General features: G+C 48.7%; 1 protein-coding gene across 2 annotated transcripts in view; it reads right to left on the reverse strand.

The window, feature by feature from the left end:
- Positions 1-5,535: 5,535 nt before the first annotated feature.
- LOC105493729 (2'-5'-oligoadenylate synthetase 3) overlaps positions 5,536-15,732 on the reverse strand; it is a 28,430-nt gene continuing 18,233 nt past the window's right edge. The window contains exons 10-16 of one of the 2 annotated variants that reach the window (XM_071071027.1): positions 15,281-15,425; positions 14,336-14,509; positions 12,722-13,007; positions 11,162-11,337; positions 10,582-10,820; positions 9,007-9,154; positions 5,536-8,800 (exon numbers count right to left, since the gene is read on the reverse strand). In XM_071071027.1, the coding sequence (XP_070927128.1) occupies positions 8,789-8,800; positions 9,007-9,154; positions 10,582-10,820; positions 11,162-11,337; positions 12,722-13,007; positions 14,336-14,509; positions 15,281-15,425 (1,180 nt within the window). In that variant the 3' untranslated portion in view covers positions 5,536-8,788. Of the gene's footprint in view, positions 8,801-9,006; positions 9,155-10,581; positions 10,821-11,161; positions 11,338-12,721; positions 13,008-14,335; positions 14,510-15,280; positions 15,426-15,732 lie in introns of those variants that run through there. The other variant, XM_071071028.1, reaches the window with a different exon arrangement.

A 15,732-nucleotide genomic window follows, 5' to 3' on the forward strand; every position in this document is an offset into this window, starting at 1 on the left:
GCTCAGAGGCTCTGCCCTGCCCCTGCAGTGAGCTACCACCTCCTGCATCCGGGGCAGGGAAACGAAAACTAACTTAAGCTCAGAGGCCCTGCCCTGCCCCCTGCAGCGAGTTTACCAACTCCTGCATCCGGAGCAGGGAAACCAAAACTAACTTAAGCTCAGAGGCTTTCGCCGTCCCCTTGCAGCAAGGTTTACCGACTCCTGCACCCCAGCAGGGAAACCAAAACTGACTCAAGCTCAGACGCTTTCCCTGTGCCCTGCAGCATGGTGAACAGCCCTTCAGGGGCTCCCCAAAACTTGAGGTTAACCAAACAGCCTCTAGAACCCCATTATGAGGGCTTCATACCTGCTAGACATCTGTCCTTGGGAACATCACCTGCCCTCTTTGCGCCTCAATTTCCCCATCTGTAAGCTGGGGAAAGTGGCAGCTCTTTCATAGGATTAGCTTGATGATTAAATAATACCTGCAAAGTGCTTAGAAGCAGGGGGCACAGGTCATCTTTTGAGGCTCTGTCCCTTTCGCCCTGTTCTCAGTGACCGGGGAACTCAGATTCAGGGAGAGGAGCAGAGGAGAAAGAGACTCGGAGAGGAAACTGACTTGCTCAGGGACACAGCAAAGCAGGGACCTAACTGGACTCAGGTTTTGGTCTGCTTCTGTGTAAACACAGGCCCCGGAGTGGTCAGCGGGTGGGAGCCTCTGTGTGTCCAGTTTCTCAGCACACTTGTGGACAGCCGTGGGACCATATGAGGCACTTGCCCAGCCCCTCAAGGGCAAGAAAACACGCCCCAAGTGCGTGAGCCAGAAAGGAGAGAGACATGCAACTCCTGTGCCCAGAGCTTTGAAAACAAAACTCGCAGAGAACTCCCAGACAGCTGCCTTGGCCCAGAAAGAATAATTCACAGAGAAGGCAAACATCTTCAAGATGTCAGGTGGGGGACCGGGGTTCTTCCATGCTGGGATGGTTAATTTTATGTGTCAAGTTGGCTGAGCCCAGGTACCCAGATATTTGGTCAAACATTATCCTAGATCTTATTGTGAAGGTGTTTTTTAAGATGAAGTTAGCATTTACATTGGTAGACTTTTTTTCTGAGTAAAGCGGATTATCATCTGTAAGGTGGTGGGCCTCATTCCATCAGTTGAAGGCCTCAATAGAATAAAGACTGAGCTCGCTCAAGGAAGAGAGAATTCTGCTGCAGGCTGCCTTGGCCTCCACTTGCAGCAGGAACTCCTTCCTGGGTCTCCCACCTGCCAGTCTACCCTGCCGATTTTGGATTTGCCAGCCTCCACATTCACATGAGCCAATTCCTTAAAATAAATATCTCAAAATAAAGATACATACCCTGTTGGTTCTGGAAAACCTCAATTAATGCTCATGCTCATTAAGGGTCTTCCCTGCCCTTATCCAACTTCTACTGCAACACCGAGAGGTAGGCAGGCTGGGCAGGCGTAGTCTTAAAGCTCCTTTCTCAAATGAGAACATGGAGGCTCAGAGAGGTGGAAACATCTGCTCAGCAAGTTGTCAGGCTAGGTTCTAACACTAACACACCGCCTGACCCCAAAGCCTGTGCTTTATTTGTTACTTTAAAAAAACACTTTATTTTGAAGTAATTTGAAACGCTGAGAAAATTTACAAGATGCACACAAAGAACTTCCTTAGACTTTTTACCCATCATATTTTTACCACATTTGCCCCTCATTTTCTTGCTATTTATACATTTTAGGAGGCTTTTGTTTTGTTTCGTTTTTGAGACAGAGTCTTGCTCTGTCGCCCAGGCTGGAGTGCAGTGGCGTGATTATAGCTCACTGCAGCCTTACCCTCCCAAGCTCAAGCAATCTTCCTACTTCAGCCTCCTGAGTAGCTGGGACTATAGGCATGCACCACCATGCCTGGCTAAATTTTTTAAATTTTTTGGTAGAAACGGGGATTTCTACCAACATGTCACCATGTTGTCCAGGCTGGGCTTGAACTCCTGGCCTCAAGCGATCTTCCCAATTCAGCAACCCAAAGTGCTGGGATTACAGGCATGAGCCACCATGCCCAGCCCTTCATGAGTATTTTTATTCCTGAACGATTTGTGTCCATGTTGCATGATTTATGTCCCTTTACTCCTAAATGCTTCAACCTGTATCTCTTAAGTACAAGAACATTGTGTTACAGAAGTACAGAACAATGGTCCAATTCAGAATTTTAGCATTGATGCAATGCCATCATCTCTTATAACATATATAATAAACATAATTTTATATAATTTATATAATATATAATTTATATAACATATATAATAAGTATATATTTATTATATAAATATTGCATAAATATATATTTTGAGACAGAGTCTCACTGTCACCCAGGTTGAAGTGCAGTGGCACAATCTCAGCTCACTGTAGCCTCAACCTCTCAGGCTTAAGTGATCCTCTTGCCTCAGCCTCCTGAGTGGCTGGGACTACAGGCACATATCACCATGTCTGGCCAATTTTTGTATTTTTTGTACAGGTAGGGTCTCACCATGTTGCCCAGGCTGATCTTGAACTCCTGGCTGGGCTCAAGTGATCTGCCTGTCTCAGCCTCCCAAAGTGGTAGGATTACAGGCATAAGCCACTGCATCCAGCCATAAATATATTCTTATACTGAAAATTTTACCAATTATTCCAATACTCTTCTTTATAGCATCCCCCCTGCCAACATCTAGGCTCACACATGACATTTAGCTGAAGTATGTGACAGACATGTTTCCTGGGAAGCCCACTAGGAAAACAATGGGGATTTTTTTTTTTTTTTTTTTTTTTGAGACGGAGTCTAGCTCTGTCGCCCAGGCTGGAGTGCAGTGGCGCAATCTCGGCTCACTGCAAGCTCTGCCTCCCGGGTTCACGCCATTCTCCTGCCTCAGCCTCCCGAGTAGCTGGGACTACAGGCGCCTGCCACCACGCCTGGCTAATTTTTTGTATTTTTTTTTTTTAGTAGAGACAGGGTTTCACCATGTTAACCAGGATGGTCTCGATCTCCTGACCTTGTGATCCACCCACCTTGGCCTCCCAAAGTGCTAGGATTACAGGCGTGAGCCACCGCGCCTGGCCAATGGTGATGTTTTTACTGGGGGAAGTTTCCTCGGTGTTCATTCTTGAGGTATTTTAATGGTGTAAGTTGAGTAATTCCCTGCTTGTGGCCCATCTAGTCTGTCCCTGTGGACACCAAGATTTAAGGGTCATCTCCATGTTCTGTAGGCCAGGCCCTCCTGGCCAATCCTGGGCCCTACCACTCATGGTGAGGACTGTGTCCCCTAACGGGTGCTATCTCCTGGCCTCTGTTACTCCAGGGTTCCACCATCCCCTTTGCTATCAGTGAGCCTAGCTCCCAAGGGTCCTCACCCACCATCCTGTGATGGCATCTCTTGCAGAAGAGGCTCTCTGAGCTTCTCTGTGATGCTGGCTGGTGTCCTCTTCTTGGTCCACTCCTTGTGGCCTTGGTAAAGGGGAATCTTGGTTCCCTGGGTCTTATGCAGCCTTCCCAAGCACTTTCACTTCCCTGACCTTTCATCCCATCTGCCACCATCTCCCCTGCAATTCTGGCATTTGGATCTCACTCAGCATGACCTCCTACTTTTTCTCCTCTTCTAGGAGCCCTCCTAGCAGCAAGTTTACACCTTCTCCTGGAGTCCTTGCCAGGGTGTGCAGCCCTGAACTTCCGAAAGACTTCCGAATCAATAAACCCTTTCTTATCTGGCCTCACACTACAGCCCCTTGATCGAGTACCCTCAAGGTCCACTCCTGCACATACTCACCCGACTTCTGCTGGTCATGCTGGCTTGGCCCTCCAGCTACTTTGAGATACAGGCCCTTTCCTCCCCTGTGAGGCCCATCACATCCCTGGCTGGTTTATGCTGGAATTTAAGCCTAGTCACAACCCTTGTGGGCAGGAGAGGAGGTGGGCATAGGGACAAACATCTTGTGGATGAGATGCCTCTGTAGGGTTTCCAAGCAAGGGAGGAGGGTTAGCTCTTAACAGGGAGGGATGGATGGGTCACTTCTACAGCTCTTAGGAGTCAGAGGAATCTGGGGATTCAAGATTCTCAGTGGGACTGGGGTGGTGGCTCTTGCCTGTAATCCCGGCACTATGGGAGGCTGAGGTGGGCAGATCACTTGAGGTCAGGAGTTCAAGACCAGCCTGGTCAACATGGTGAAACCCTGTCTCTACTAATAATACAAAAATTAGGCGTGGTGGCATGTGTCTGTAGTCCCAGCTACTCGGGAGGCTGAGGCAGGAGAACCACTTGAACCTGGGAAGTGGAGGGTGCAGTGAGCCGAGATTGTGCCACTGCACTCCAGCCTGGGTAACAGAGCAAGACACTGTCTCAAAAAAAAAAAAAAAAAAGGATTCTCCGTGGCATTAACCTGAATGTCCCCATTCTATGTGACAAGGCCCTATTCTTTTTTACCATGTAGGGTCCTGATCACATTGAGCAGACCTGATTATTTTGACAGCATATCATCACTTTCTCATCTACCCACTAGGATGGCTATAGTCAACATAATCAATGAGTGTTGGCAAGGATACAGAGAAACTGGAACTTCCATTCACTGCCAGGGGTGGGTGTGTATAAATGGTGCAGCCACTGTGGAAAACAGTCTGGCAGTTCTCAAATGGCTAAACGTAAGCGTTATCACGTGATCCAGAAATTCCACTCCTAGGTATACATGAGGGTTAATTTTATGTGTCTACTGGACGGGGTTAAGGGATGCCCAGATGGCTGGTAAAATGTTATTTCTGGATGTGTCTGTGACCATGTTCCTGGAAGAGATTACTATTTGAATCTGTAGACTGAGCAGAGAAGACAGCCCTCACCAGGGTGAGTGCGCATTTTCCAATCCACTGGAGGCCTGAATAGAACAAAAAGAGGAACAGCAATTTTTTTCTCCCTGCATGAGCTGAGGCATCTGTGTTCTCCTGTCCTCGGATATTATTGATGCTCCTGGTTCTTAGGCTTTCAGACTTGGATTGGGACTTATTCCAGCAATCTCCTGGTTCTCAGCCTTCTGAATTGGTCTGAAACCACTGGCCTTCCTGAGTCTCCAGCTTGCAGATGGTGGATCACAGAACTTTTCAGACTCCATAATCACACAAGTCAAACCTTCATGATAAATCTCTTTCTATACATCTCTCTCTATTCTAATGGCACGGTTTCTCTGGAGAACTCTGATTAATACAGCACACAGATGCTCCTTGGCTTATGATGGGGTCATCAATTGTGGACCGCCTTTTATACCCAAGAAAAATGAAAACATATGTCCGCACAAAATCTCATACAAGAGTGTCCATAGCAGCTATTAGTCATAATAGCAAAAAATGCAGCAAAATAACAAAAAAGTGGAGAGTATCCAAATACCTATCAATGGAAGACGGCTAAACAAAATGTAGTCCATTTATGCAGTGGAAACGTCATTCGGTAATAAAAAGGAATGAAACACCAACATATACTATAACATGAATGAATCTTGAAAACATGTTAAGTTAAAGAAGCCAGACACAAAAGACCACATATTGTATCATGCCATTTATATGAAATATTTGCAATAGATGAAATACACAGCAGATTGGCGGTTTCTAGGGATTAGGGAGAGAATGGGTTGGAGGAATGGGGAATGACTGCTAATGGGTTTCAGGGTTTCCTTTTAGGGTGATGAAAATGTCTGGAATTACTATGATGAATGCATCTGTGATATGGCTCTAGTTATGAATATGCTGCATATAAGTTTTATGAATAGACACCAAGTATAAATCTTACGAATATACTCACACCACTGAATTGTACACTTTAAAAGGGTGAGAGCTTTATGGTATTGACTTATATCTCAATAAAAACTTTTTAAAAATTACACACACGCACACACCAATTTCTTTGGAGTCCTGTATTTCTTAGGATTCGGTTCTGGACTTGATCTTCACTTTCTCTGCCTTCTGGCTGCAAGAAATGCAAGCCTCCTTCACCACCAAGGAGGCCGTCTGGCTCTCTCACTTAGCCTTCAATTGCTGATTGATTGCATTTAGCTTTTTATTACTTTTTTCCCCAGAGTCTTGGAGAGAGTCACCCAATGCACTGGTCTGTTTATTTACGTACCAGCGCTATGCTGTTTAAATATCAGAGGCTTCATAGTGTGTTTTAATATTGGCTAAGACTAGGCCCTGCTCAGCACTCTTCTTTTCCTGTGTTTTCCTAGCTATTGTGTGTGTATTTTTCCATAAGAACTTTAGTGTCAACTTATCTGGTTCCATAGAAAAGCATATGTGGGTGTTTTTAGGGTGACAAGTCTATCAATCAACTCAGCGAGAACTGACATCTTTATGCAGTCAAGTCTTTCTACCCAAGGGTGTGGCTAGACCGGGAAGCCCCCAAAAGTTCCAGTGGGGCCAATATGCCAACACCAGGGTGGCCATTGCCAAAGACTGAGAGCCTGGAATGAAATACACCCCTTTTCAGATCAGCAAGGCCTCCTCTCTGCCCTGCCCAGATGACAACCACTCCTTGTATCATGCACCTGAGCTGCCCTGGTTCCCACCATCTCATAATTACCCTAGGTCTGGAGCCATTTTACGGGGAGGCCCAGAGTCTGTGTGGTGAGAATGGAAGGCACCCAACTGCGACCCGCCACCTGGTCTACTCAGGAGCATCACTGGCTTGCAACGCCCAGGCCAGGGCCACTCTGCTGCTGGACACCTTGGCAGAGCAGGTCGCTGCTGCCCACTAGAGCTGACCCTGAGCTCTTGGATGTGTGTGTGGCAGCAGCCAGGGCCAATCCAAGAGGTGGAGGTTGGGGTCCTGAGAGTTCTAGCCTTGGATTACTAGGCAGTATCGATGAGGTGAGTCTAAGAAGGTGCCCTTAGCATTGGTTCAGCACCAAGACGGGGGACAGGGATAGAGGCCGTCACTATGGCACAGGTATTAGAAGCCCTGTCCTCTGTCCCTTCACCGACTCTAATCTCTGTAGGCTGAGCCAAGCAGGGCAGAGAACAGGCTCTAGGTGAATCAGAGGAGCTGCCCTTGGTCGCTCTCCTCTCTCCAAGAATGACAATAACGAGGGAAGGCTCTTTCCATCCCATTCAATCTAGCATTCTTAGCAGGTAAGTTTTAACAGTGGTTTGTTGAGAGTCAGGCTGTCTAAGACACTCCCGTGGGGCAGAGAAGAGATGTTCAGTGGCTTCCTTTCTTTGTTTCCTGTTCCTTCCTCTGAGATAGACCCACTCCCTCATCCACCCAACAGACGGCCAGGATGCATCTGCTGGGGACTCCGCCCCTTGGCACTTGGAACCCATTCAATCATACATGTCTCAGACTCCTCTGCAGCCAGAGTTCTGGCTGTAATTTAGATTCTGCTAAGAAAGGGCAGTGGGATCTGTCTTCCCGCAGCTCTGGCAGCTGGCCATCCCTGATGGATGTTTGTGGTTGCAGGAATGTAACCTAGGTTTCGACTCCAGTTTTGTGCATGTGAGGCAGTGATGGCAGGGGCAGTGGTGGCATTAGCAGCAGCAGTGGCGGCTTTCTGACCTCTGATTCGGCTACAGTGGTCTAATCTTGAAACCAATAGTCCAGTGGTGACCTCTGCCTTCTGCTCCTCCAGCCTTTCCAGTGATTTAGATAAAATCCTTTCTGCCTAAGATTCCTGGAGTGTTTTCTGTTTTCTGGGCTGAACCTTGACTAGTGTGGACACTGTTGTTGGACTTGAGGTGAGGAGAGCCTCCTGGATGGACCTGGTGGGCCTTGCTCTGGAGGGCAGAGAGAAAAAGGCTGAGCATGGCTGTTTGGCCACTGGCTCAGGTTTAGGCTCCAGGGATGCAGAATCTCAGCATGTTAGGAGAGAAAAAAGGAACGCAATAAAAATTCAAGAAGGCAAACTGAGCCACAGCATCAAGATGTATAAACTAGGGAGGAGTGCAGCATAACAGGTGAAGAAAAGGAGGCCTCCCATGAAGAGGCATCCAATTAGTTGTCCAATAAGAAGGTCCCAATAGCATGCATGTCCCAACTCCCTCTGTCTGCGTCTGTGGCAGACAAAGTAAGCCAATATGGGCATACTCTCCTGCTAGCAACTGAGCTCAGAGGGCTCCTCAAGAGCCCAGACATACACTGTAAACCTATGAGCACCTTCTCTTTTCTGCATCCAGTGCAGACATTGCTAATCAATCACAGCACTTGTACCACCACTTTCCTCTACTGCATCCATGGCAGACATCACTAATTGATTAGATAATTCTTCTCAGCTAATTGGCCATTCTTTAAAACCCTTCAGAAGATAAGGCTCCAGGTAGCCAGTACCAAATGGCTGTGGCAGACAAATGAGATGGAAACTCTCTGCCATCCCTATATAAAGTATTTAGATTTGGGAAGAAGGAGGGGCCAGTGGGAGGAAGGGTTGGATTGTAGCAGGAGGAAGGATGTGAGCTAATTTGCATGGGCAGAGAGGAGTCAGGGAGGAGGGGGCATTCTCAGCTGGCTGGGAAGCAGCAGTGGTCGTGGGAAGCAGGATAGAGTCAAGGCAGTGATAGAGAAGCTGCAAATGCAGGCTGGTGTCAAACCATGGAGTCTGGATCCTAGTGTGCAAGTCATGGGAAGCAGGGGAGTGTGTGAGCTGGGAGAGCAGATTCACTAAAACACACACATGCATACATGGGTACACACACACACACACACACATACACACAATCTCTCTCGTCTGGCAGGGGACCCTGAATTTCCTTATGCTGAGGGCTGGTGTCCATCTTCTCTTCATCCAGTAGGACCACTGATTTTCTTGACTTCACACAGCAGCCTAGGGAAGTATTATAGGAGATGTTGGTAACCCCATCCTTTCTGCAGAAGCTGAGACCACATAGCCAGATGGCAAAATGGAAGCACAGGGGCACACCTGGGGCCATCACTGGGTCCTGCCCATTTAGGAGGAGTCATGTCCCTCCCCTGGCCATGCTCCCCCCTCACCTGCAAAGGGTACTTCCTTTGACACCACAGATCTCTCACCTTCACTGGCCATGGCTGGATGGGGATGCCATTCCGTCCCACGCAGCACAGGGCAGACATGCAGGCTGCAGCTTCCTTGGCCAGCAGGTCCCAGCGGGCACTGTGGCCCAGGTTGCCTGTCGGGTCAGCCGGATCCAGGATGATAGGCCTGTAATTCCCACCCAGGGTCAGTCTTATTCCTGGCAACATCTCAGTGTCCACCTATGGCACTGATTGGACTATTTTCCCTTTTCACCTAACACTTTGCAGGGGCTAGGGCCAGGCTCAGAGATTCCTCAGTGCTCCCAGCACACACTACAGGGCAGGTATAGAAAATAAGACACACATGGCCACTTTGCCATTCTGTATTCAGGCAAACATTACTAACCAACCACAGTGCTACCGCTTACCCCTTCCTTATTCAGAGGAGGCATTGTTAATCAATCACAGCACTGGTTCCACAGCTTTCCCTTCCTGCATCCATGATACAGGTTGAGTGTCTCTTATCTAAAATGCTTGGGACCAGAAGTGTTTTGGATTTCGAATTTTTTCAGATTTTGGACTCTTCGCTTACCAGTTAAGAATCCCTAATTTGAAAATCCAAAATGCTCCAATGAGCATTTTCCTTGAGCATTTTTTTTGGTGGTCAGAAAGCTTCAAATTCTGGGGCATTTTCAGATTTTGAATTTTTGCATTTGGGATGCTCAACCTTTGTTCACCACTAGTTGGTTAGCCTGCTCTGTCCAGCTGTGTCAAATTACAACCTCAGAAGCTTTTTCCACACATCATTCTAAGTAGCCACTACCCACTGGCTGGAGATGCATCCTGAGTTTGCAAAAGCATCTCTGTGACCTCTGTACCCATTTCCGAGGTAGGCAAAATCCCAAAGAATGAAACATGCCTATGGCACCTGGGTGGGTTCACAGGTAGGGTAGTCAGATTTAACAAATGCAAATACAAGGCTGGGCACAGTGGCTCATGCCTATAATCCTGGAACTTTGGGAGGCCAAGGCGGGCAGGTCACTTGAGGCCAGGAGTTCGAGACCAGCCTGGCCAACATGGTGAAACCCCTGTCTCTACTAAAAATACAAAACTTAGCTTGCCATGGTGGTGTGTGCCTGTGGTCCCAGCTACTCAGGAGGCTAAGGAAGAAGAATTGCTTGAACCCGGGAGGCGGAGGTTGCAGTGAGCCAAGATCACACCATTGCACTCCAGCCTGGGCGACAAAAATAAACAGACAAACAACAACAACCACCAAACCAGGATGCCCAGTAAAATTTGATTTTCAGATAAACAGTGAATAATTTTTAAGCATAATTATGTCTCATATATGGTATTGGGCATACTTACACTAAGAAGTTATTCATTGTTTATCTGAAACTCAAATTTAACTTGAGGTCTTGCATTTTATCTGGCAACCCTATTCCTGGGTGACCAGAAAATTGACTGCTTGTCCCTCAGGTGCTAAGAATATAACTTCTAGAAAGGAATCAGTTCTAGGAAGAGTGTTTTCCTGTCTCTGCTCTGCAATCTAGAAAATGGGGAGAGTGAGTGATCCCCGGTCTGAAATTCTGGAACATTGGGGGAGACCCAAACCTGGGCTTCTGAAGCTGCTGTTTCAGGAAGTCTCCAACAGTCTTGTCCTTGGTGTTGTAGTTGATGGTCCAGTAGATACAGAGCTGGCGATACTGGGTGACCAGCTCCAGGACCGTGCGGAAGCCCTCAGCCATGTTGAACTGGGGGTCCTTCCCGCCCTGCTCCCAGGCGTACACAGTCAGGAGTTCCAGCCCATGCTTTGGGGGTAGGGAGCCTCTCCCCTCGGAGATCTTGTGACACTGGAGAACGAGGACAAAGATGTGTTGGTTTATATTGGCACTGATGAGGTACAGAAGGGACTATTCTGGACTTGACAAAGCAACCCCAAAACTTTTATTGAGCACTACATGTGCCAGATGCCTTGCTATGCATTATCCCATCATATCCTGCAACATAGTTTTATCACCCCCATCTTACAGATAAGAAAACTAAGGTCCCACAGCTGAGATATAGCACTGTTTCTGCTCTGCTCCACCAACCCAGGTTCCTGGCCAGGGCTGGGCCCTGCCTCCTCCCAGGAAAGTGCTCCAGAGGCAGAGCCTGGGGCTGCTGGGGAAGGTGGCCCATCCATGTGCCGAACCTGCTGGTACCAGTGCTTCACCAGACGGATCAGGCTCTTCAGCTTGGTAGGGCGAGAGATGATGAAGTCCCGCTGGAGCTCTGTGAAGCAGGTGGAGTACTCGCCTGCATTGCTGTAGCTGTGGATGAGGTTGACGTAGACTTGAGAGCTGGGCCTGGAGCCAGAGACCAGCTGGCCTGGAGGTGGGGAGACGGTTACCATCGCTCTGGTTCCCACGGTGTCCCAATGGGGCCAACTTAGAAAGGACTTCTGAGATCTCCTACCTCTTGGGTGTTTTCCTAAGGGTGGTCTGGGATCCACTGGGAGGCCACAGGGTGTTTTTAGGTGGAACACAGATGTGGCATGACCCACGTGAAATCCCTGGTGACAGTCTTACTCCCTTTTCTGCTCCCTTTCAAACCATCTGCTTACCTGTCTTGGAAAAAGTCTCAGCTGGGAGCTAGTCTGTCTTTAACACCTCTCTAATACTTGCTTATCTTTCTCTCTAACTGGGGGAGGGGAGGCCTCAGTCTTACAACCTCCTGCAAGTAACAGAGCTACGTATGGAGTTGACATCACCATTCTGGTTACATTGCACTTAAAGGCATTCCTTAATATCCAAATTCTCGCTCTCTGAACTGAGGAACTGAATAGATTCAGATACATTTCTGGGCTGGGTGCAGTGGCTTACGTCTGTAATCCCAGCACTCTGGAAGGCCACTGCAGGAGGATCCAAGCCAGGAGTTTCAGATCAGCCTGGGCAACTTAGTGAGATCTCCATCTCTACAAAAAATTCTATAAATTAACCAGGCGTAGTGGTATGCACCTGTAGTCCCAGCTTCTCAGGAGGCTAGGGCGGGAGGATCACTTGAGCCCAGGAGTTCGAAGCTGCATTGAGTCATGATCACCCCACTGCACTCCAGGCTGGGTGATAAAGTAAGACCCTGTCTCTTAAAACAAAATTCTGCATGAATCCCTCCCTTGGCTACCTGCTCCCTCAAACTCAGAAACTAAATCAATTCAGATACAAGGGATTTTCTCACTCTGAAAACTGCTAACCAAACTGAGAGTTGAAGAGATATGAAGAGAGTTGTGTCTATTTTGTTCAAGGCTTTATTTCTGGTCCCTGGAAGAGCACTGGGCACAGAGTAGATGCATGTATTGAATGAACTGAATGAACAGATCTGCAGCAGGTGGAGGAGGTGGACGGCACACAAACCACTCAAAGCTTGGAATGTGCAAGAAACATCAGTGTCCTTACTGTCAGATGTGAGATAAAGACACTGGGGCTCAGGATGGGGAAGTCCCTTGTTCAAGGTCATCCAGCATATTGGTGGAATTGCTGGGACTAGAACCCAGCTTGAGGCCACTGTTAGCCCACAGAGTGCCTGTGCAAATTAGAAAAAGGTACTCTCTTCTTTAGATACTTTGCAGGAAAGTTGTGATGAACATACACAACTACAGTGCCTGCAATGACGGGAACAGATGTGGCCTGGTTGTGCGCTGTGCAGCCTCTACAACTGTGCGTGGCAGGCCTGCCTCTGTATTTTCCCCTCTCAGGTCTATGCCAGGGCACCTCACCTAGGGCGTCAAAGGCTGGCAGCACGTCAAAGTCCACACTCTGGTCCAGCATCGTCTGGGATGTCAGTGAGAAGCTCAGCACACGGGGATTCTCCCATTTGGAGACTTCAAACTTGACCTCGAACTGCTGCTCCCGTTGACATGCCTCAAGCTGGGCTCGAATCTCGGATATAATCTCGGCCCGCTTGTTCCCCTGCTCGGTGAACTGGCTGAAGCAGCTGAGGAACACCACGAGGTCGGCGTCTGAGCGGCCTCGCAGAGCTGTGCCTTTGGCTGAAGAGCCACCCTGGAGAGGACATGGCAGGTGGCTCAACCCTTGAAGCATGGCTTGGCATCCTTTTGCCTGTGGGTTCTGTACTATGAGTTAGAAAACCTACTGTGTGACTTTTGACAAGTCACCTAACCTCTCTGTTACATCTTTAATCTGGTATGACTGTAAGAAAAAGAAGCATGCAGGAGGTAAGTTTAAACCCTTCAACAAATGCAAAATTTCTCACTCCATCATGTTTTGTGACTGGAGAGGATTTGAGAAGTGTTTTGTTTGTTGGTTGTTTTTTTGGGCCGGAAGCTCCCAAGGCTGTCTGTACCTGGAAGGCTTTTACAAATGACCAACGGCTGGCTCCCACCCCACAGGACTGTGATTTAAGTTTTCCTGGGTTGGGGCTTGGGCATCAGCATATTTTTTAAAAACTGTGATTCCAAGGTCAAGCCAGGGAAGCCAGGGTTGAGAACCAGTGAGCCAAGGCACTCTCCTCAAGTGTTAGAAATCAGGAAGGTGAGGATCAGAGAAGGGAAGGTGCATGCCTATGGTCACACAGCAAACCAGCATCCCTGGCACTGTTCACTGGTTGACTTTATGCTAACACTCTTTCTGAGCCGATCTGGGTCTCACTTGTCTCTCCAACTGTGGACTAAGGCTGTATCCAGTGCCGTGGACAGTGTGACCTTTTGTACACCCCCAGTGTCCTTTCCACCTGGGATCAGCATCCTGGTGTTCTATGGAGGGACCACCCCTACCCCACACTCAGCCCATGAGGTCTAGGCGGGGGCCACTTCACCGTGTGACCCGGTCTTGGCCATCCAGAGCATCATGTCTCCCTAGCCCCGGTAATTAGTTTGGGGGTTGATAAGTTACCCAAGGCAGGCCAATGAGACTCAATTCCAAGACTTTTATTTGAATTTTAAGAAAAAACAAATTCCCCTTTCTGGAAGCTAAGAGCTGCCAAAGAGCACCATATGTTAAGGGCCTATCCAAGACATTAAAAAGCAAAACCAAGAACTGGAGAGAAAAACTGAGTCCTGAGGATGCTGCCTGGTCTCCCGTATCTAGCTATGCCTGTAAGCAGCCCTACCCCCAGACTTTCCAGTTACATCAGTCAGTACATTCCTTTGCTGCCTCTTTCGAGTTGGGTGTCACTAGCAACCAAAAAGGACTTGTTGGACATATTTGGGCCCTCTCTCTGCCATCCCCCCATGATCACTTTCTGGCTCTTTCTCTATGCCTGGCTTTTTACTGGTTGCTACGAGGGCGGAAGTGGGTCAGGCCTGGCCCTGGGCTGGGAGAGATCACCAGCTTGCAGGACATTGCTTGCCTACAGCTCTCTGAGGACTCACCTTGACCACCTTGATCACTTTGATGGGAGAATTCCGGAAGCAGTTTTCCTTCAAAAATGAACAGATGGTATCAACAGCCTTGTTCACCTGGGCCAGGAACTGGCGGTTGGGCTGGAGAAATTCACTGATGAATTTGTCGAGGTCTCCAGCTGGGGTTTGGTAAAGGAGGGCTGGCTGCAGAGAGAATCCAGGCAGGGCCAGCTTGAGACGGGACTCCCAGTGCTCACCCAAGCCCTGCCCCTTGATGTCCTCTGAGGACAAGACTCCCACTGTCTCCCATGTCCCTCTTTCCTTCTCCTGGTGGGTAGGTTCTGAGGTAGCATCAGAAGGACCTGAGATTGAATTTTGGTTCTAGCATCAATACACAGTCTCAGTTTCCCCATGTTTAAATGAGTGCAATAATGAAGCCCGAGTCTCAATGGATTGTCTTGAGTATTAAACGCTGGGTATGAGACCCTGCTGCAAAATAGTAAAAGTGATAAAATCATGTCCTTTTGGGAGCTGCAAGTGGCTTATGTCTCAGTTTTCCTAGAAGCAGGGCCCACGGTGGGAATTCTTGTGGATATGATTAATTGGGGCAGTGCTTGGAGGAGAAGTGGAACAAGGGCAGCAGCAGAGGGTGGAGAAGAGTCTCAGCAAAGCTGGGTGCTCAGCCAGAGACAAGTGTTTGCCTGATCCCACAGGGAGCGCTGGACCGTGAATTGTATCAGAGTCGGTTCCGCCTGGAGACAAAGTTGGGCCTTTTGTAACCCCGTGTCACTCAGGCACTGGCTGGGACATAGCAATCTGTGCATTTCACGGAAGGCAAGTCTCCAGAGAAGGGGTGGCTATGAGTTGTCAGTAGCCAACACTCCTAGCAGCGGGGGATGGGTGCACCGGCAGGTTAAGGGAACCTGACTAGAAGGCAGGGGCAGGGCCCTCTGCCCCCAGGACCCTCCGTCTTACCATCACATCCCAGGGCGGCATAGATGTCCCATCTCTACTCAGAAAGCAGGCCTGCATCCCCAGCACTGCTGCTTCCTGGGCCAACAGCTCCCAGCTACCCTGGCCCACGTTCCAGGTGGGATCAGCAGGGTCCAGGACCAGAGGTCTGGGGGCACAGCAAGAGGGTGGGTGGGGAAGGTGGGAGTCAGTGAAAGAGGAGGTGGGTGGAAGGGCTGAAAAGGGGTGTGAGGGCTGGAAAGAGTGTCAGGACCTCAGGGTTGGCTCAGTCTTGCCCAAATGCAGAAGCAGACTCAATTGGCTGCCTTGGTTGGAAAGCTATTGGGTGGTCCCTTCAACCGAGAAATACTATTTTATCATGCTAATAAAACGCCCTGGTTTCTTTTGGGACTCCTTATGTCCACATTTCCTCAGCAAAGAGTCCAGAGGGAAGCAGAGTGAGAAGCGGGATTCCC

This window comes from Macaca nemestrina, chromosome 10 (genome assembly GCF_043159975.1).
Source record: "Macaca nemestrina isolate mMacNem1 chromosome 10, mMacNem.hap1, whole genome shotgun sequence".
Taxonomy (NCBI): Eukaryota; Metazoa; Chordata; class Mammalia; order Primates; family Cercopithecidae; genus Macaca; species Macaca nemestrina.